General features: G+C 46.6%; 1 protein-coding gene across 5 annotated transcripts in view; it reads right to left on the bottom strand.

The window, feature by feature from the left end:
- The window catches only part of ADGRB1 (adhesion G protein-coupled receptor B1), a 680,829-nt gene that overhangs the window by 204,458 nt on the left and 454,512 nt on the right, over positions 1 to 21,859 (bottom strand). For all 5 annotated transcript variants that reach the window (XM_063921150.1, XM_063921151.1, XM_063921152.1 and 2 more), the window contains 3 exons: positions 17,792 to 17,900; positions 14,886 to 15,029; positions 7,387 to 7,462 (listed from right to left, as the gene is read on the bottom strand). In XM_063921150.1, the coding sequence (XP_063777220.1) occupies positions 7,387 to 7,462; positions 14,886 to 15,029; positions 17,792 to 17,900 (329 nt within the window). The remainder of the gene's footprint in view (positions 1 to 7,386; positions 7,463 to 14,885; positions 15,030 to 17,791; positions 17,901 to 21,859) is intronic.

The following is a 21,859-nucleotide window of genomic DNA, read 5'->3' as shown; positions in this document are numbered from 1 at the left end:
TATATATATTTATTATGTAATGACTGATGACGGACCTGCTGGATACTGTCAGCTCAGCAGCACCGCAGACTGCTACAGTAAGCTACTATAGTAGTATGTATAAAGAAGAAGAAAGAAAAAAAAAAAAAACGGGTAGGTGGTATACAATATTATATATATATTATATACAATTATATATATATATTATATATATTAAACTGGTGGTGATTATTAAACTGGTGGTCAGGTCACTGGTCACACTATCAGCAACTTGCAAGTAGTACTCCTAAGCAGACAATCACAATATATATTATACTGGTGGTCAGTGTGGTCACAATGGCAGTGTGGCACTCTGGCAGCAAAAGTGTGCACTGTACGTTATATGTACTCCTGAGTCCTGCTCTCAGACTCTAACTGCTCCCCACTGTCAGTGTCTCCCCTACAAGTCAGATAATACAGTCACACTATCTATCACTTCAGCAAGTAACTAGTCTAGTACTCCTCCTAATGCTCCCCAAAATTACTACTGTGTCTCTCTCTACTGTCTCACTCTCTTCTCTATAAACGGAGAGGACGCCAGCCACGTCCTCTCCCTATGAATCTCAATGCACGTGTGAAAATGGCGGCGACGCGCGGCTCCTTATATAGAATCCGAGTCTCGCGATAGAATCCGAGCCTCGCGAGAATCCGACAGCGGGATGATGACGTTCGGGAGCGCTCGGGTTAACCGAGCAAGGCGGGAAGATCCGAGTCGCTCGGCCCCGTGTAAAAAAAAATGAAGTTCGGGCGGGTTCGGATTCCGAGGAACCGAACCCGCTCATCTCTACTTTGTCCATGTCGGGATTTTGACCTTGTCGGGATTTTGACTGTCGGTCAATTGGTGTCGGGATTTTGACCGTCTGGATTTTGATTGGAGGTAAATTGACTGCATCCCTGGCTGATAACTAAGTAAGTAATAGTTGTTTTTGATATTTTACATACAGTATCTGGCAAAACTCTGGACTCCAGCGCAAACTGCCCCATGCGCATAATGAAATTCCGCGGAATAATCGTGTAAACCATCTTAAAAATAACAGCCATCTGCTTCATAGAATTATAAAAAAACACAATTTAGCAACTGCGACACTAGTTTTCTTCAATGGCAAAAAAAACACAATACCGGGAAAAGTCATTGTCTAAGGTGTGAAATGATGAAATTATTCTCATAAGGAATCTGTAGCAATGAAAGAATTTGCTGAACCCGTGCTGTAATCTGCACATTGCACATCGGGCTGGTCATGCTGTAATTAGCTTCTCGGTCACACCGCGTTTTGCGTAGTCTGAGACAAGGTGGCACCGGCTAATGATACACCAACATGTACACCAATCACCATACGTGCCGCTGCAGTATACTCTGCAGACTTGTGTTATGCAATGGACTGCGAGGAACACCTAATGGCCGTTTTGTGTGTTTTACACGCAGCTAGGGAAACGAGCTTGTCTGGATAAGGTTAAGTGAGGCACGATAAGGTTTCAGTGGCGCCAGCCCAAGCGGAATGAAATGCCTGGCAGTAAAACTGCCTGGCACATGGAATACACAGCGGAGCTAGAAAGTTTGCGAACCCTTGTAGTCAGTTTTTGCACAAATGTCCTTAAATATCTTCGGATCGTCATATACGTCTTAAAGATGGACAGAGCAATCCAATAACCCAATATATCAAACGACACGCCTAAAGGTATTCTTTCTCATTCATTTACCAACCAAAATGACCCCACAATGGGGGGTCATTCCGAGTTGTTCGCTCGCAAGCTGCTTTTAGCAGCTTTGCACACACTAAGCCGCCGCCTACTGGGAGTGAATCTTAGCATAGTAAAATTGCGAACGAAAGATTCTCAAAATTGCGACCACACACCTCTTAGCAGTTTCTGAGTAGCTTCAAACTTACTCGGCATCTGCGATCAGTTCAGTGCTTGTTGTTCCTGGTTTGACGTCACAAACACACCCAGTGTTCGCCCAGACACTCCCCCGTTTCTCCAGCCACTCCCGCGTTTTTCCCAGAAACGGTAGCGTTTTTTTGCACACACCCATAAAACGGCCAGTTTCCGCCCAGAAACACCCACTTCCTGTCAATCACATTACGATCACCAGAACGAAGAAAAAAACGTGAGTAAAATTCCTAACTGCATAGCAAATTTACTTGGCACAGTCGCACTGCGGACATTGCGCATGCGCATTCGCGACTAATCGCTCCGTTGCGAAAAAAAAATAACGAGCGAACAACTCGGAATGACCCCCAATATACTGTATTTAGTTATCAGAAAAAGTATATGACGTGTGCTGAGCTCTCAGACCTGGCAGTCGCCTTGTCTGTCTGGGCACCTTCAATAAGCAGAGGTGACCAGTACAAACCTGTGGAACCAGTTGGCGTTCATTCACCACAACCCCACCTGTATTATGTAAGTTGTGCTCATCACCTTGGACCAACGGGGAACACAAAATCTAGTTTATTCTGAGTACTAGACTCCAGCTTGTATAACGTGCCACCACATTAAACAGCGCTGTACGGCACACAATGGTCATATTAAAGTTGTATCGGATTCTTATCACGTAACACTGGAATATCCGTACCTCGTCTTAGAACATTCCGGTAGCGCTGGACAGGATGTTAAGCAACAAGAAACCGTAGAACGAGACGTCGGGGATACGTAGAGGTGTCAGATCAGAAGCTTACTGTACAGCACTGTACATTCACTAGTCGGGAAGAGAATAGTAAATACCAGCACTGAACGATTTTAGGTGTGTTCTTATTCACGCATCCTTTTACGCCATACATGGTGCAGGATGCATGGTGCAACTTGTGCTCCGCTGTGGGTAACGGTTCTGGGACTTCCCTAACTATGGGCCTAATTCAGACCTGATGGCAGCAGCAAAATTGTTCTCTAATGGGCAAAACCATGTGCACTGCAGGTGGGGCAGATGTAACATGTGCAGAGAGAGTTAGAGTCGGGTGGGTTATATTGTTTCTGTGCAGGGTAAATACTGGCTGCTTTATTTTTATACTGCAATTTAGATTTCAGTTTGAACACCGCCCACCCAAATCTAACTCTCTCTGCACATGTTACATCTGCCCCACCTGCAGTGCACATGGTTTTGCCCATTAGATAACAATTTTGCTGCTGCGATCAGGTCTGAATTAGGCCCTCTGTCTTAATATAGCACCTGCGACGCATTGCAGCTGCATCCAAAGTCGCTAATCGGGCAGGATGCATGAAACCTTTTTGTGCGGTCAAACCTCCGAAAATTCTGATGCATTCCCAATAGAAGCCTATGGGCTACTTATTGCACTCTTCCCTGAAAGGGATCCAATCAGATCCCTCCCAGTTCCCACCGCAGCGCCTGCGTCATTCAGTACGACACAGACGGACTCCCGGGTCACAAACCCAGAAGTCCCCATAATGCAGAGCACAGCTCTCATCGGGAGATACGTCCTTTGCTAAAATCTTCATGCATACAGTGTTTATAAGGTGCTTTATGCTTTTACTAGTCTACTGTCCTTCCCAAGAATCCCAATGGGCGTCTTATGTACTACTACTACGACTACTCCCCAAGCACTTAATGATCTTATCTTTCCCTTCATTTTAATAGTAAACACATAATTAATTTGCAGGAGTGGAATGATATGCGACCGCCACGTCCAGATTCCATAGAAGTAATCTAGAAGCAATGGACTTCTCCGCTTGCTAGAAAAGACTTTCTATATGTCCACAAATCCTCTAATTGCTAATTGGGCTACGCGGGGGGAGAGGGAGGACTGCGTATGTAATTAATATGATCTTGGAAGAAACTAGCCCAGCACTAAACAGGGATGCGCACATGGTAATCAGTGCAGAACAGATTCAGAAAGGTGCCCCAGGACACTTCACTTACTGCCTCAGTGCCTATCTGAGAGGAGGAAAGCCTTTTCCTGCAAAGCTCTCAGCCTACAGCATGTTCCGTAAGCCGTCAGCGCTGCAGCGCGTGCACCCACTCATGGGGTAATACTTCAGAGAACCTTCCTCTCCTTGCCGATTCTCCACGGATGGGGGGTATGGGGGGAGGGGGGGGGGTGATGTTAATGCCGCAGCCTGAGAACATCAGGAAGACAATGGCTGACTGCTACAAAGGCGACAACTCAGGAGGCGGAATGGTGACCGTTCCCCCAGATTGACTGTTTCTGCCACAATCCGGAGGGCTACGATGCGCCGTAACTCTAGAGTAAGTGCCGGAGCCTCCAGCCAAAGAGGAGGCCAATAATAAGATAATATTTCATGGAGACACAAAGTAAACATTAGAGAGGTCATCTTATTTCAAGGTCCATTTGGTCCAAACTGAGAAAAATAGAACATTATGGCATATCGCCCCTGACTCTTCCGCATAAAACATGGCACAGATATATGACGCTGCGCTCAGATCCCTGCACTGTACAGCAATGATGAAAGAAAATGAAAAAATAAAAACTCAGAAAGTATTTTTGGGGGTTAGGATCTCGGGAGTCATTCCCAGTTGATCGCTAGCTGCCGCTGTTCGCAGCGCAGCGATCAGGCTAAAAATCGGCAATTCTGCGCATGCGTATGTACCGCAATGCGCACGCGTGACGTACGGGTACAAAGGCCTTTGTGGTTTTGCACAGGTTCTAGCGACGTTTTCATTCGCACTGGCTGCCGCAAGAAGATTGACAGGAAGTGGGCGTTTCTGGGTGTCAACTGACCGTTTTCAGGGAGTGCTTAGAAAAACGCAAGCGTGCCAGGGAAAACGCAGGCGTGGCTGGGCGGTCGCTGGGAGGGTGTGTGACGTCAAAAGCCGTCCCTCCAATGTTAGAATCAACGCACACGAAGAGCAACTACAGGACTGGTCTAGTTTTGCACAAAATGTTTTTGCAGGCGCTCTGCTGCACAGGCGTTCGCACTTCTGCAAAGAGAAAATACACTCCCCGGTGGGCGGCGACAATGCGTTTGCACGGCTGCTAAAAACTGCTAGCGAGCGATCAACTCGGAATAACCACCCTCATTCTTAGCTCACTCTAATATAAGAAAGTGCTGTAAAAGCAAGTCATGTGACACAAGTGACATCACTACCAATCAAATATAAGTATATATTTTATAGCGATTACATCAGTACACTGCAGATATAAGTAACGTGTTTTTGCCCAGGCACACGGACACAAATGCACACACTAAGCATATCTGGTCCGCCGCTGTACTAAAGCATCGGGGGGCTGTGGCATGCTGGGGGGTGGGGGGGGGGGTTTCACTGCATTATAGTGGGTGTGGCCACATTCCCAGTGGGTGTGTCTCAAGACGTGCAGAGTATACGATAAAGCGGATGAGCATAAGGAAAATCGATTAATGGAGGAAGTCCCATAAGTCAGACATAAATGTCCAATAAGAAGCATCTGGAGTAAATGGAGAAAGTATTATTTATTAATGCATTTATATCACTTTTTTCACAGAGCGGAAGATTTATCAAAACTTGGGGAGAGAAAGCGGAGAGAGATAAAGTAGCAGCCAATCAGCGGATAACTGTCATTTTTCAAACACAGCCTGTGACATGGCATTTAGGAGCTGATTGGCTGGTACTTTATGTCTCTCCACTTTGGGGGACATGTACAAAGCAGTGATAAGAGTGGAGAAGTGAGCCAGTGGAGAAGTTGCCCATGGCAACCAATCAGATGCTCTGTATACTTTCATAGTATGCAAATTGTAAATGTTATGTCAATGCTGATTGGTTGCCATGGGCAACTTCTCCACTGGCTCACTAGTCCACTTTTATCACTGCTTAGTACATCTTCCCCTATCTCTCTACAAGCTTTGATAAATACCCCTCCAAGGCATCAGAGAGCACACCGAGCCGTACTCCATCTGCTAGCACCGTGTGACTGAGATGTACAGGGTACTATGGTGATGGCACAGGTCACCGGGCACCAGAGCATCGCTGTGTAATCACAATACATGAGACTATTGCACCGGATCACAACAAATCTACTGTAACAGCTCTCCCAGGAGAACAGAGGATTTTGGGGGACATTTACTAAGCAGTGATAAGAGCGGAGAAGTGAGCCAGTGGAGAAAGTGCCCCATCAACCAATCAGCTGCTCTGTATCATTTTATAGTATGCAAATTATAGATGTTACTTCAGTGCTGATTGGTTGCCATGGGCAACTTCTCCACTGGCTCACTTCTCCGCTCTTATCACTGCTTAGTAAATGTCCCCCAAAATCCTCTGTTCTCCTGGGAGAGCTGTTACAGTAGATTTGTTGTGATCCGGTGCAATAGTCTCATGTATTGTGATTACACAGCGATGCTCTGGTGCCCGGTGACCTGTGCCATCACCATAGTACCCTGTACATCTCAGTCACACGGTGCACGGTCCCACTTTGTCCCAGAAACGTTTTATTCTGATCGCTGAAGCTGCGATACTGCTAGAGGCATTGCAGCCCCATATCGCTGCGAGTGTCGCCCCAAAAAGAGTGCTTTTCAGAATCGTCTGGAACATTAGTGGGCGTGCTGTAAAAAGCAGAAAGATGACCGTGATTTTGTTTATCTTCCGCCCACACTGGTAGGCGCCAGTGAATGCCAGAAACAATTCAGTTACTTGGCCCGTGTGCTGACCAGGCCGGATCTGGTTAATTTATGTACCCACATTTTACCAACCACACTGGGCAGTGATCCTGTTGCAACCTGATATCTGGATTACCAGTATACGGGAGAATAGGCCTAACTGCACAGTGGCAAACGCAGGATTTCTAGAGGGGGGTTTCCAAATGCAGTCCACAATTTTCCACTCTGCGGAACATTGGAGCAAGTGCTGGAGTCTGGGGGAGCGGTAGAAGAACCTGGTAATGAGTTGACCCTGGACATTAATGTAAATATTGTCTTTTTATATACTGGATAATACTGTATGGAATGCAGTATTAATATTTAGCACTGCAAATGGTATAGGCTATATTAAACATATTTAAATAACATAAATAAGTGGTCAGAAAAAAATAAACATACCATTACAAATAAATACAAAAACATAATAGACCCAGAACTACACTCTCTAAGCACACATTCTCCCACCTCATGGTAAGGCTCCTGTCTCTTCTTCCTGGCAGCTACTCTCTGGTCCAGAGCACTGATTGCGGACTCAGAACCACACACACAGCAAACTTGGTAGAAGAATCTGATACCACTGGGCATGTGCAGCAGCTCTGCTCTGTCTCTTACACTGCATGATGTGGCGGCAGCTCTAGTAATCGTATTATATACCAATGCTATTGTTGTCATAATTTGAGCCACTTGCCAAGAGGAGGGAGGTTTCTGGGCAACCAGAAACCCCCCCTGCGTTAGCCTATGCTGCACCAGACACATCAGAGGAGAATTACATGAGAACACTGCACCTCTTACCTTTGCAAGGACAGGAAGCTGCCCAGGTTCCGGTAGAGCACTGTTCCGATGACAAACATCGAAGAATCTTCTGTATCTGGACATGAAAATCAAAAAGCAGAAAATCCATTAATGGAAAGAAAGGGAAACAGAGGGAATGTGCGCCAGCTGGCGGAACAATATCACAGCGCACACAGGGCACGCGCTCATCCGTGGGCTAACAAGCTCTTTTTCTCGGCTGAAATAGATTGCGGGAGGGCATGAATAATTCATAGGAAAAGGTGAGGACACACAGCGCATGTGGTGATTGCAATCGGCAAGAAGCGTCCTGCGGAGGCGTCGGGAGATGCACTAGAGCTCTCTCCACCTGCGCAGGGTCTGCTCATGGCTGAGCAAACATACTGTAGCCAGTGTCGGACTGGGGCATGAAAGGCCCACCAGGGGGGGATGCAGTTATAGGGGCCCATACTTAGGGGTGTGGTCAGCCTACAAAGGGGGTGTGGCCAGCCTCCACAGAGGCTTGAAATACACAATAGTTTAGTGCAGTGTAATGCAACATATCTACCATGGATAATACAAGTGCACAGTCTGGAACCTGATCCCTAGAGGACGGAGTAGTCCCTCAGGCAGTGGGGCCCACGGGTGGTTTCCCTGGTACCCCTGTGGGCCAGTCTGACCCTGCTGTAGCACAAGGCGCTATTGGCTCAACTGTTTCCACGGAGCTGGAAAACAGATGGGAATGGGCCAACCAGACTGTATATAAGGGAGGTAACGGGATGCATGATATGTAGTCTCAGACTGTCTTATACAAAAACTCATTATTGAATAAATGAAGGACAGTATTGGGGCAGGCCCAGTGTCATAAATATCTATACTTTGCAGTAAGAGCTTCCCTAGTGTATATGAATAACTGCAAGGTCGACATACGTATATCTATGTATATCGTGTATTAGAATCACAGTGCTCCCGGGAAGGGACAGGGCAGGGTTACAGCGAGCAAACCAGGCTCCATAATGGACTGATGGCTGCTTCTGTCCTGACCAGCGTCCGCTATTTACATACTGAGCGCAGTGCTCATGGTCACCGCGGAGAGCTCGCTCCTTCCCCGACTGTCCGCAGTAGCAACGGTAGGGTTCCCAAGTTGGGCGTCGGGTCTATATATCTAGTATCTACACTTAAAAAGGTCTACAGTCCAACAGGTCCACCACTAATGGTCATCATGCATTAGGTTGACAGGGCCAAAAGATCGATACGGTCAAAAGGTCGACATGTAAAAGGTAAACAGTTCAAAAGGTTGACATGACAATGTTCGACACAATTTTATAAATTTTTTCAACTTTTTCATACTTTACCATCTACAGTACGTTGACCACAATTGGGAATAGTAACCCGAGACATGCAGGGGGACGCACCACACTAATGGGGCTCTTTTTTGTGGCAGAAAAGTGACAAAACAGCCATAAAATACAAAATAAAATATTGAGTTGACTTTTTTGTGTCAACCATTTCCACATTTTGACCCAGTTGACCTTTTGACCTTGTCTACTGTTTACTTATTCCATGTCGACCTTTTGACCCTACCGACCATTAGTGGTAGACCTATTGACTGTAGACCTTTTTAGTATATATATAATGATCCACATCCCCCCCACCTGTTGATGGGGCTGTAGGAAGGGATTGCAGGCAGGTTTCCCAGTCCTATAACATGACTGACCTATAGTTACTGCAGAGAACCTTTCATAGCTGGTTTAAACAAAAAAAAAGAACTAATTGAAATATCTGCATGTAATATATATTTGTGATTTTTTATTTTATAGGAAAATGCTAAATGACATTTAAAAAAGCAATTTGATCTGAATTTGTCCCAAATGGAAAACAACAACATTTGTAGAAACTAGAAATGAATTTGTTCCTGACTACTGGTGGATACTGGGAAGAATTAATGAAACACTTTCCACAGCGAAACAAAGGAAGGCTCTTAGCGGACACAGGTCCTAATGCATTAAGGATTGCAAATTCTGCTAATCCTTCGGCACGCTGACTGCCGCCTCCCCCCATTCAACAAGCAGAAATTGCGATCGCATCGTAATTTCTGCTTGTTAGCAGAAATTAAGGTTGCCTCTTGCCGGCGCATGTTTCCGATCGTGTAGGCAGCGCGTGACGTCACGCAGCTGCCGCGATCACGTCCCCATCACACCCTGTTCTTGCCGTTTGCCCGCATTTGCCCCCGCAACACTCCGGCTCCACCTACGAAACAGAGTGTTGCCACCCCCGCCCAGCAAACGCCTCTGCCTGATTGACAGGCAGAGGCGATCGCATTTTCTGCATCCCCCCGCAGAAAATGTGGGCGTATGTGCAGGACGAGTGCTGCGCCCGCATCTTTTTCGTATTTTTTGCGGTGTGATCCAACCTGAATGAGGCCCACAAAAGTCATTCCTTGGTATCGTTTTCTTCGTAGAGTGACCGGAAACCCCAATTAGTGCACCGTGTCCCCTCGCTTTGCTCGCCATGCTTCGGGCAAGGTGCCTCGCTCCGCTACCGCTGCGCTTGGCACAGATTACCATTGCAATCGTAGTCCACGTGGATCGTTAAGTATGAAAAAGTAAAAAAAAAAAAAAGGAAAAACTCATGTCGACCTTTTGACCTGTCGACCTAGCACATGTCGACCTAGAAACCCTAAAGACCTTCCAACCCTGTCGACCTAGTGACTGTCGACCTATACTGGTCGACCTAAACATTGTCGACCTAGACAGTGTCGATCTTCAGACCGGATCCCCTCTGTGTAATGGGGCTAATTCAGGTTGGATCGCAGTGTGCGATCCAACCGCAAAAAAAGACAAAAGAGATGCGGCCACATTTGCAGCACCCATCCTGCGCATGCGCCCACATTTTCTGTGGGGAGACTGCAGAAAATGCGTTCACCTCTGCCTGTCAATCAGGCAGAGGCGGTCGCGGGGTGGGGGCGGCAACGCTCCATTTCCTAGATTTCCAAAAGGATTGCAAACTCTGCTAATTAGCAGAATTTGCAATTCTCACTGAATTAGGCCCAATGTCCTTTAAAACACCAACTTGCAATTAAATGACCATTAAGCTCCAAAATTAAAATTGTCAGAAAAATACCACAAAATTAAAATACAATTTTTAGCGTGAATATAATATGCCACAGCCATTATGATAAGATGTAACTGATTACCTCCCCACTACAGGCAGCTAAAGCTCCTCTCACATCTTTAGCACAATGGCCCTCATTCCGAGTTGATCGCTCGCTGCCGATTTTCGCAGCACAGCGATCTGGTGAAAAAATGCCATTTATGCGCATGTGCATGCGCTAAGTACTTTCACACAAAACTTTGTAGTTTTACACAAGCTCAAACTATGCTTTTCAGTCGCTCGAGTGTTCGGAGTGTGATTGACAGGAAGTGGGTGTTTCTGGGTGGCAACTCAGCGTTTTCAGGGAGTGTGCTGAAAAACGCAGGCGCGCCAGGTAAAAACGCAGGAGTGGCTGGGGAAACGGAGGAGTGGCTGTCCGAACGCAGGGCGTGTTTGTGACGTCAAACCAGGAACTAAACGGACTGAGGTGATCGCAATCTAGGAGTAGGTCTGGAGCTACTCAGAAACTGCCTGAAAAATTTTTCACGCAAATCTGCTAACCTTTCGTTCGCACTTCTGCTAAGCTAAGATACACTCCCAGAGGGCGGCGGCCTAGCGTGTGCAATGCTGCTAAAAGCAGCTAGCGAGCGATCAACTCGGAATGAGGGCCAAGATCCTAATTAAAAGAGCTGAGAATGCAGTTGGTTGAGCTGCAGCCCCGCCCCTGTGTATGATCCAATTCTCACGCTGCAAAATAAGTCCACAAACCTGTGCCTCAGTGTGTGTCTTGTGCATTAGAGAAGCACCCCTGCCCTCGTAATACGGCAGAAGCGTGAGGTTTATTCATTGAAGCATACACGCCCCAGTCTCAGGTATATTGCTTGGCTCAGTAGTAAGCAGCCTCTGAGGTGCTTGCCCTGCTTGCTCATTATAGGAACTCTGTTGACGAGGATTCTAAGCCACGTGTTATCCTTAATTCATTCCATTCTGAAGGAGTTAACGTTCATTTAACCTCTTCAGCGACAGAGAGGACTGAATGGCTCCGGCTTAACGCATTAGGCACAAGAAGCGAAACGTTACAGGCTCAGCAGGAGGCTGCAGCTGGCATTTAGCAGCGGTGACAGTGCAGGTAATCACCCGAGGCATTGTATTCCCGCCACAGAGCTAATGACGACCTTTACAGTCCCGTCTGGGCTCCCAGCTCCCCACTTAGCCTTTTTCTGTGACAGCTCATTTTACTAAGAACATGGAGCTTTCCTGCTGCCAGCTAAACATTCCGCCGAGTCTGGGTGCAGACAAATTAACCCGCAGGTGGAAAGGCGCTCGCATGCTTGAGGTTAATGATATGAAGCTTGCGGGAGGAAACATACTGGGAGTTATGCTGTAAGCATAGACAGATCGGTACTGAGCGGTCCGTGCTACGTTGCCTGGAGAGACGGCGGCGTGCTCAGCCCTCAGCGTGGGTCACACAGGAAACGGGGAGTGGGATGTCGCTGAGCAAAGGGGCAGATACTGAGATGTAAGGTTGAAAGCGGAGGAACGCTGAACGAAATGAAAAAGAGGTCGCAGAGCGCCAAAGGGAATAGCGCCGGTGCAAATTTCCCATTTTAATATAAACATTTATATTTCAAAGAGAAACCAGTTGGATATTTGAAGATCAATGTATCAAGCAGTGAAAAGAGTAGAGAAGTGGACCAACGGAAAAGTGGATTAGTTTTGCAACCAATCAGCTCGGAGGTAACATTTATCAAGTATAAAATGACAGGTAGTAGCTGATTGGTTGCTAAACCCCTCGGCTTTGTATGGAAAATAACTGTGCTTTCCACCCAGCGCTATGTGATGGAGGAGAAGTGGGGATCAGCACTCGCAGAACTTCAGTGCGCTCCATGGGGGTCATTCCGACCCGTTCGCACGCTGCAATTTTTTGCAGCCATGCGAACGGGTCACAACTGTGCCAGGCAATGACAAAAACAGCGAGGGAAGCGATCGCAGCGGAGCCCGCAAGAAGATTGACAGCAGGGAGGCGGATCTGGGTGTCAACTGACCGTTTTCTGAGAGTGGTGAGGGAAACGCAGGCGTGTCGAGGCGTTTGCAGGGCGGGTGTCTGTCTGACGTAAATTTCCGGGCCCGGACAGGCTGAAGTGATCGCAGCGGCTGAGTAAGTCCAGAGCTACTCAAAAACTACACAAAACTTTTTTGCCCCACTCCCCTGCACATGCGATCGCCCACTTGCTAAGCTACAATACACTCCCCCATAGGCGGCGTCTATCTGATCGCACGGGCTGCAAAAAGTTGCAGCGTGCGATCAACTCGGAAGTGTGACTGACAGGCAGGGAGCATTCAGAGGCGTTAATGGAGAGTGGTAGCAAAAATGCAGGTGTGCCGTTTTCAGTTTGTGTCACAGCTTCCAGCTATAATTATTCTACGTAATTTATACGGCGCCACAAGGGTTCCGCAGCGCCTAGCAAAGTACATAAACAAATGAGCAAAACAAGAAAACAACGACTTACAGCACAAGACAATGCAGGACAGGTACATGGTGTATAAACACAGCTCCACCAGCGGACATGACACAGAAATAAGCGGGATGAGTATGCCAGCGGCTCCACGTCGGGATTCCAGCGTCGGTATTGTGATGTAACTACCTCCCAAATAAGCGTCAGGGCGGCAGAAACCGGGTGTTCGGTGCCGTCGTAGGGAGTATGGTGTAGGAGATAGTGTAAGTAAGAGAAGGAAAAGCACATGAGGGGAGAAGGCCCTGCTCGTGAGAGCTTACAATCTAAAGGGGGAGGGACAGACAGACAGGGGTGACACAGATCAGGTAGACAGTGAGTCTGGGGCAGAGGGAAAATAAAATGACGCAATAAAAATGGCTCCGGCGTATCAGTACAGGCGGCCAATCTGCGCAACTAGAAGGTTATTCAGAAATTTCATGTTCACAGCCGTCCACGCAACGCTGACGGGCGCATGTGACGCTTGCTTATAATGTGCTTAGCAGTACAGAGAATGACATGGATACCTACCATGTGTGCCAAATCCTCATGAACCCATCACAGGCTGTACACACACACACACACACACACACACACACACACACACACACACACACACACACAGGTCAACCTGGAAATCAGCAGCGTCTCATTGTATGCAATAGGCTCTGTCAATCTAGTGTGATACATACAAACATTAAACACTTAGGGGGTCATTCAGCTCTGATCGTTGATGTGTAAAATTGAGCACATCTACGATCAGTTTTTCGGACATGTGGGGGTCTGCCCCGCATGTCAGAACCTGCAAAAGCATCGCACAGCGGTGATGTTTTTGCACCCAGCGAGTAGCTCCCTGCCTGTGCAGCCTATTTACGCTAGCAGGCGGCTACCCGCCTCCTCCCGGGACGCAGCAGCGGCTTGTGACGTCACCCAGCTGCCGCTGCCCACCCCCGCACCAGTCCGGACACGCCACCTGCATTCTAGCACCATTGGCACACCCCCTCCCGCACTGCGACTGCCTCTGCCTGTCAATCAGGTGGAGACAGTCGCAGCCCTGAGATGCTGTTAGCATCTCACTGGGCCTCCCAGGGTGCACGAGCGCACTCCACAAAGGGCTTCAGACTGCGATCACGGCCGCTGCAGCGATCCAGTCTGAATTACCCTCTTAGTGACACTGCAAGCAGCAGCACGTGCACAGTGGCGAACAAAGACTTCAATACCAGCACATGTCGCTAATAGTGCACAGTATGGGCAGGGGCCCCTCATCCTACCCCCGGTCCCCCATACCCAGCTGCGGTTCTGTGGGGACACATCTCATGGCTATTAAATATTACATAAGCATACAGGGCGTAGCCAGGACATTGTGAGCCCCAAACCAACATACTGAACCCTGTCCCAATGCTTCTACACAGACACCTCCCGCAGCAGTTGTTAATGTTCCGCCCCATAGTAGTGCCATCAAAAAAAACATGCCTTGTAAACAATTGCCCCTTTAACAAAAACACCCGGAATGTCGCACCTCCGGCGATCTCGGGAGTCATTACATCCGGCCCAGGGTCTCGGTAACCTTCACCACAAATCACAATGACAACATCATTTACAGGAAAGCGATTTACATTTTTAATTGTATAAAAATAACCTGCAGGATGTAAATGGTAACGCTACAATGGCTTGTAGCGTTATTCAGAACAATGATTGCTACAATCCTGAGGTGAATGACAACCTGTTGTGGTAACAAATAAACAGCAAAAAGAGATAATCATCACGTGCAGCGAAGAAGTCACAGCAGCCGCCATTATCACAGGACAGGCAACTATGAAATAATTCAATGTGCAATGTGATAGAAAATGCACTGTGCTAATATTACACAACAATAAGCTAGCCATCACTTTATTGTATATCGCGGACCTGTCTGCCGGATGTCCAGGTGAGGTTTACCTGTGTCTTCAGTAGAAAGAAAGTTCTTGGAAATAGACACTTTGTCCTCCGAGGCTCGAGCCCACTCCACCATTCCCCTCCACCCTTTCATCGGGAAGCTGATGTCAGTTGGACTGTTGACCGGTCGCTTGTAGACACTGAGGACTTTCAGTAAGAGAAACAATAGAGGGTCAGGGCATGTAGCACGCAACAATAGAGGGTCAGGGCAGGTAACATGCAATAATAGAGGGTCAGGGCAGGTAACATACAACAATAGAGGGTCAGGGCAGGTAACATGCAACAATGGAGGGTCAGGGCAGGTAACACGCAACAATGGAGGGTCAGGGCAGGTAACACGCAACAATAGAGGGTCAGGGCAGGAAACACACAACAATAAAGGGTCAGGGCAGGTAAAATGCAACAATAGAGGGTCAGGGTATGTAGCACGCAACAATAGAGGGTCAGGGCAGAAACACGCAACAATAGAGGGTCAGGGCAGGTAACACGCAACAATGGAGGGTCAGGGCAGGTAACATGCAACAATAGAGGGTCAGGCCAGGAAACACGCAACAATAGAGGGTCAGGGCAGGTAACATGCAACAATAGAGGGTCAGGGTATGTAGCATGCAACAATAGAGGGTCAGGGCAGGAAACATGCAACAATAGAGGGTCAGGGCAGGAAACACGCAACAATAGAGGGTCAGGGCATATAGCACGCAACAATAGAGGGTCAGGGCAGGAAACACGCAACAATAGAGGGTCAGGGCAGGAAACACGCAATAATAGAGGGTCAGGGCAGGTAACATAAAACAATAGAGGGTCAGGGCAGGTAACATGCAACAATAGAGGGTAAGGGCAGGTAACACGCAACAATAGAGGGTCAGGGCAAGAAATACGTAACCATAATTTTATACTTGTTCATAATGTATCTCATTGTATGTCCATGTTTTCATGCACTGCATGAATAGACATCATTATTTGCAGTATGTAATATATTTATAAAACAGCTACTTTATTAGTACAGATGTGTAAACGCTAATTGCACCAGTGACTATTAGCGGGTGCAACTAGTTTGGCGAAATTAGCGGGCTCATGCAAAGTCACACCGGCGATCCATAGGAATTGTATTGTGCGATCGTGGGTACGACTATTTGCACCTGAGTGTGCGTCGTTGCTGCCATGATGCACGTTCAAACGCATCGTGGCAATGACCAGCCTGGGCACATCTGTAGATTAAGTATGGACATAATATAATAACAGGCAACAATTATTATAGGAGGTTATTCAGGTCTGTTAGCAAACTAAAGAAAGCACACTAATGGCCAAAACCATGTGCACTGCAGGGGTGGCAGATGTAACATGTGCAGAGAGAGTTAGATTTGGGTGGGTTATATTGGTTCTGTGCAGGGTAAACACTGGCTGCTTTATTTCTACACTGCAAATTAGATTTCAGTTTGAAAACCCCCCACCCAAATCTAACCTATCTCTGCACATGTTACATCTGCCTCACCTGCACTGCACATGGTTTTGCCCATTAGTGTACTTTTTTGGTTTGCTAACAGACCTGAATAAGGCAGTTATGCTAAACTATAAGAGAGAGGAACATGTACTTTTGTATTATAATATTATACAGTTATACTATATTGATGGAAAATTTCTCTAGGAATGCTTTTTGTTATTCCAGATTAGCCCCCCTGACAAAGCTCTGATGATGAAACGCGTCGGGTTTTGGCCTGGTGGGATTTTGCTCCATAACTTTACTGAACTGTTCTGTACTATACATTATCACTGTGATAACGTGTTTCGCTACCTTTCAGGTACAGTACTTTTGATGCAATTAAACACAAATATCCAGGTAATAAAGACATTCAAACACACGCCAGTGACCCAGCAAGGTGTTGCTGCCCCTTCACTCTGGAGATTAATATAAATAATGCTCAGCCTAGCAGAATTATCAAGATGGATTCCATGGGACAGAGCAGAATTAATGGCCACATCATCATAACGGCAGCTCCGCAAAACGCAGGCTTTTCAGACACAGTATAATGCAAATCCTCAAAGTATGGCATCTACAGCAATTTGCACTTGTACTTCCCACATTTTGGGTGGGTTATATCAAGCCTTGGACAGAGGTAAAGTAGGAGTACTGTATTTGCAGCAAGTTAGCGTCTGTCATTTCAAAGGGTAACTTCTCCGTTTTATCACTCTCCAAAGCTTGATACATCTCCCCGTTTGTGGGGTTTTTTTTTTTCAGATGCACACACATATCATTAACTCCTACGTATCTTTTAGCACACCAGATGATTTGCATTATTTGGGACGGTGCATGTAAGCGGGGCATAGGCAAAGAGCATCTCTTTTTCCAGTCCATATTTTGCGCTTGCGACTTTGACGCAAGGTTCATCCAACTCAGAATGAGCCCCACAATGAGGAATGCCAGTGCACGGAGGAGAGGAGGAGGAGCGGAAGGCTGAACATTGCATCGCCTGACCCTTGCACCTCTGATGACGGGTCTGCCCCAATGCCTACGTATAGTTGTTGCCTAATTTTGCTGCAATGTTGTTAATCTCTATTTAAAATGCACAACCAGGGGAAAATAAAGCCTTGCAAGTAACGTTTCCTTCCATGAACTAAACCAGCAAATTCTATTTCATTCATAGTCACGGTCTCATTCTCAGCATTTGAGGAGAGACGGTTATAGTATTAGGAAGCTGTGCTAGGAGGACGGGGGTCTCTGAGTCTTCTGTGTGAATGCAGAAATCTCAATATCAGCTGAACTGCAGCACAGGCCTGTGAGGCTCAATGACAACTGAGATCCACAGACGGCTGACAAGCAGCCACTGCTACCTAGTGGCTGCAGAGAGTGATGAAAAGGAAGAACTAGTGTCTGCGCCTCGCACACGACTGACACACAAACAGCCACCTACCCAAGTTGTCCGTCACTTGGTAAGAATCCTTGAAATCCTTCATTCGAAAACCAATGACATCAATGAAATCTTCGATCAGCCTGAACAGATCTTTGACGCTCAACCCCACCTGAGAAGCAGAGAGGGTCAGATTGTGATTACAGGAAACAAAGTTACTCATTTATACAGCGTCACCGTATTCTGTGCCACATTGTCAGAGATGGCGGGTGGGGTGCGACATCATGACAAAGGCAAATAACAATACAATACATTTAATAAATAAATAAATATATGAGTCATTATTTTATTTTTTTTACGTTTAAAACACCGACCACAACTGGAATAATAGCCAGGGTTATACGTGTTGGGTGAGTTACTGTAATATAAGGAAGAGAAAACAAACATACATTCTGGAAACAGGGAGATAGAGCTGGCAGGGCATTGTGGAACTTGTGGTTCCACAACAGTCCGAAAGCACCTCTTTGAACAGTTTGATAAGATGTTATCTGATACAGTAACTAGTTCAGGGGTCTACTTGGTGCTAACTAGCAATCTGTAATCTTATCACAGCGATACAGATTTTATTCATAACATTTGTATCATTGGAGAAGACGTTGATACGGTGTTAAAGAGACGGTACTGAGATGTTTTACAGCCTTTATTGGAACATAGGTGGTCATTCTGAGTTGTTCGCTCATAGCAGTTTTTAGCAGCAGTGTAAACGCTATGCCGCCGCCCACTGGGAGTGTATTTTAGCTTAGCAGAAGTGCGAACGAAAGGATCGCAGAGCGCTACAAAGTTTTTTTGTGCAGTTTCAGAGTAGCTCAAAACCTACTCATCGCTTGCGATCACTTCAGACTGTTCAGTTCCTGTTTGGACGTCACAAACACGCCCTGCGTTCGTCCAGCCACCCCTGCGTTTTTCCTGCCACGCCTGCGTTTTTACGAACACTCCCTGAAAACGGTCAGTTGACACCCAGAAATGCCCTCTTCCTGTCAATCACTCTGCGGCCAGCAGTGCGACTGAAAAGCTTCGCTAGACCCTGTGTGAAACTACATCGGCCGTTGTAATAGTACGACGCGCGTGCACATTGCGCCGCATACGCATGCACAGAAGTGCCGTTTTTATGCCGGATCGCTGCGCAGCGAACGAAAGCAGCTAGCGATCAACTCGGAATGACCCCCTTTATTCATAACATTTGTATCATTGGAGAAGATGTTGATACGGTGTTAAAGAGACGGTACTGAGATGTTTTACAGCCTTTATTGGAACATAGAGCTCAATTATTAGTGACCGTGTCACCTACACTACTGTACAATAAAGCCTCCTCCATATGTATATTTCTGCAGTGGTCACAATTGCTGTTTCCTAAAGAAATTACATATTAGTTTTATCATACAACTTAATACTGTATATAGCCGAATACACTATACATGTTCCCATACCAGGAATATACTATAGAACACCTAGTATTTCTCCAACTGTTACAACAGGACCTCAGCATTTAGCATGGTCACAGAATACAAGCTGCAATGACATCAGTACCAAAATTGTCATGGCAGCAGGAATATCTGCTAATATATATATGAATTAGAGTTGCAATTACTTACGGTAATTTATATCATTTCATTTTCCTGCCTGTTTGGACTGTTGCAGTTACATTTATTGAGCGCAGAACGCACAATCAGGCGCTGCAATGATCACCTTACATGCACCCTGCAATCTTGTGAGCGAATACTTTGCATTAATATGCAGGGACCGCAATACTCACCTTCTCTCTCAGCTTTGTTTTAGCTTCATTCAGGAGCCAATTAAAATTTCGAGACCTCAAAGTGATTTTTCTCCAGTAGCGTCTGGTAGATCCATCAAGCTTAACGCTTTTGGACATGCAAAAAGGCTCAGTTATTTAGGCAACTGTTCTGGCCCCTTTTGAACCATATTAAATAGCATGCTCCTACAGAGCCCTCAAACAGGCTTTGTAATACTAAGCATAGAGGTGGAAAGCATCAAACTAGACTTTATCTGAATGTCCTGTTGTCTTGACAACTCGGAGGAGACTTCACTCCAGTTGTTTGTAAGGAGTGTAATAATAATAATAATAATAATAATAATAATAATGCAGGGAAAATGTAATAATAATATCTCACATTTGGTGATATGATCACAAGAGAAGTATGTCTGGAAAATATTATTTCTTTCTTCCCAACAAAAACATGACACAGAATATCCTCTGTAAAGGTGCATTATAGTGTACACTGTGTTTAATGTTTATTATATGTTGTGCTCTAATAAATACAACTTTACCGAAGCTTCTAAAGACATGTTTATCCCAGCCCTCCTTTCTTCTATAAACACGTACCGTATACAGTGTAACCTCTTGTGAGAGAGGGAGGGAGAGAGGAGAGAGAAGGGAAAGATGGTGGGAGGGAGAAAGGAGAGAGAAGGGAAAGATGGTGGGAGGGAGAGAGGAGAGGGAAGGGAAAGATGGTGGGAGGGAGAGAGGAGAGAGAAGGGAAAGATGGTGGGAGGGAGAGAGGAGAGGGAAGGGAAAGATGGTGGGAGGGAGAGAGGAGAGAGGAGAGAGAAGGGAAATATGGTGGGAGGGAGAGAGGAGAGAGAAGGGAAAGATGGTGGGAGGGAGAGAGGAGAGGGAAGGGAAAGATGGTGAGAGGGAGAGAGGAGAGGGAAGGGAAAGATGGTGGGAGGGAGAGAGGAGAGAGAAGGGAAAGATGGTGGGAGGGAGAGAGGAGAGAGAAGGGAAAGATGGTGGGAGGGAGAGAGGAGAGAGAAGGGAAAGATGGTAGGAGGGAGAGAGGAGAGAGAAGGGAAAGATGGTGGGAGGGAGAGAGGAGAGAGAAGGGAAAGATGGTGGGAGGGAGAGAGGAGAGAGAAGGGAAAGATGGTGGGAGGGAGAGAGGAGAGAGAAGGAAAAGATGGTGGGAGAGAAAAAGTGAGAGAGAAGTACTAGGGAGGGAGAGAGGAGAGAGAAGAGAGAGAGAGAGAAAGAAGGATGAGAGGGAAGGAGAGAGGGAGAATGGAGGGAGAGAGAAGGGGAAAGGTGATGGGAGGAAAAGAGGAGAGAGAAGGGAAAGATGGTGGGAGGGAAAAAGTGAAAGAGAAGTACTAGGGAGGGAGAAACAGAGAGAGAGAGAGAGAAAGAAGGATGACAGGGAAGGAGAGAGGGAGAATGGAGGGAGAGAGAAGGGGAAAGGTGATGGGAGGAAAAGAGAAGAGAGAAGGGAAAGATGGTGGGAGGGAAAAAGTGAGAGAGAAGTAGTAGGGAGGGAGAAACAGAGAAGAGAGAGAAAGAAGAATGAGAGGGAAGGAGGGAGAATGGAGGGAGAGAGAATAGAGGGAGAGAGAAGGGAAAAGATGGTGAGAGAGAGAGAGGAGAGAGAAGGGAAATATGGTGGGAGGGAAAAGTGATAGAGAAGTAGTAGGGAGGGAGAAACAGAGAGGGAAGAGAGAGAGAAGGAGAGAGGAGAGAGAAGGGAAAGATGATGGGATGAAAAGAGGAGAGAGAAGGGAAAGATGGTAGGAGGGAAAGAGGAGAGAGAAAGAAAAGAAGGTGGGAGGGGGAAAGAAGAGAAAGATGGTAGGAGGGAGAGAGGAGAGAGAAAGAAAAGAAGGTGGGAGGCTGAGAGAAGAGAAAGATGGTACGAGGGAGAGAGGAGAGAGAAAGAAAAGAAGGTGGGAGGGAGAGAGAAGAGAAAGATGGTGGGAGGGAGAAAAAGTTAGAGATAAGTAGTGGGGAGGGAGAAACAGAGAGGGAGGAAAGAGAGAGAAGGATGGGAGGGAAGGAGAGAGTGGTGGGAGAGTGAAGGTAGCAAAGAGGAGAGAGAGTGGATGGAAAGAGAAAGGAGGGAGAGAAGAAAGGGAAAGCGAGATGTGAGACAGAAAGTAGGGAGAGAGGAGATAGAAGAGAAAGAGGGAGGTAGAGTGAGTGAGAAAGAGAAGGGATGGAGATACAGAGAGGGAGTAGAGAGAGAGAAGGAGAGTGGGAAAATAGACGGAGAGGGAATGGAGGGAGAGGAGAGAGCAAAGGTAGGGAATGAGAGAGAAAGAGAGTAGATGGAAAGAGAAGGGAGG

The sequence above is a fragment of the Pseudophryne corroboree genome, chromosome 5 (genome assembly GCF_028390025.1).
Source record: "Pseudophryne corroboree isolate aPseCor3 chromosome 5, aPseCor3.hap2, whole genome shotgun sequence".
NCBI classification, from domain to species: Eukaryota; Metazoa; Chordata; class Amphibia; order Anura; family Myobatrachidae; genus Pseudophryne; species Pseudophryne corroboree.
Note: the sequence above shows the minus strand (reverse complement) of the source record. Positions and strands in the feature narration are given on the sequence as shown.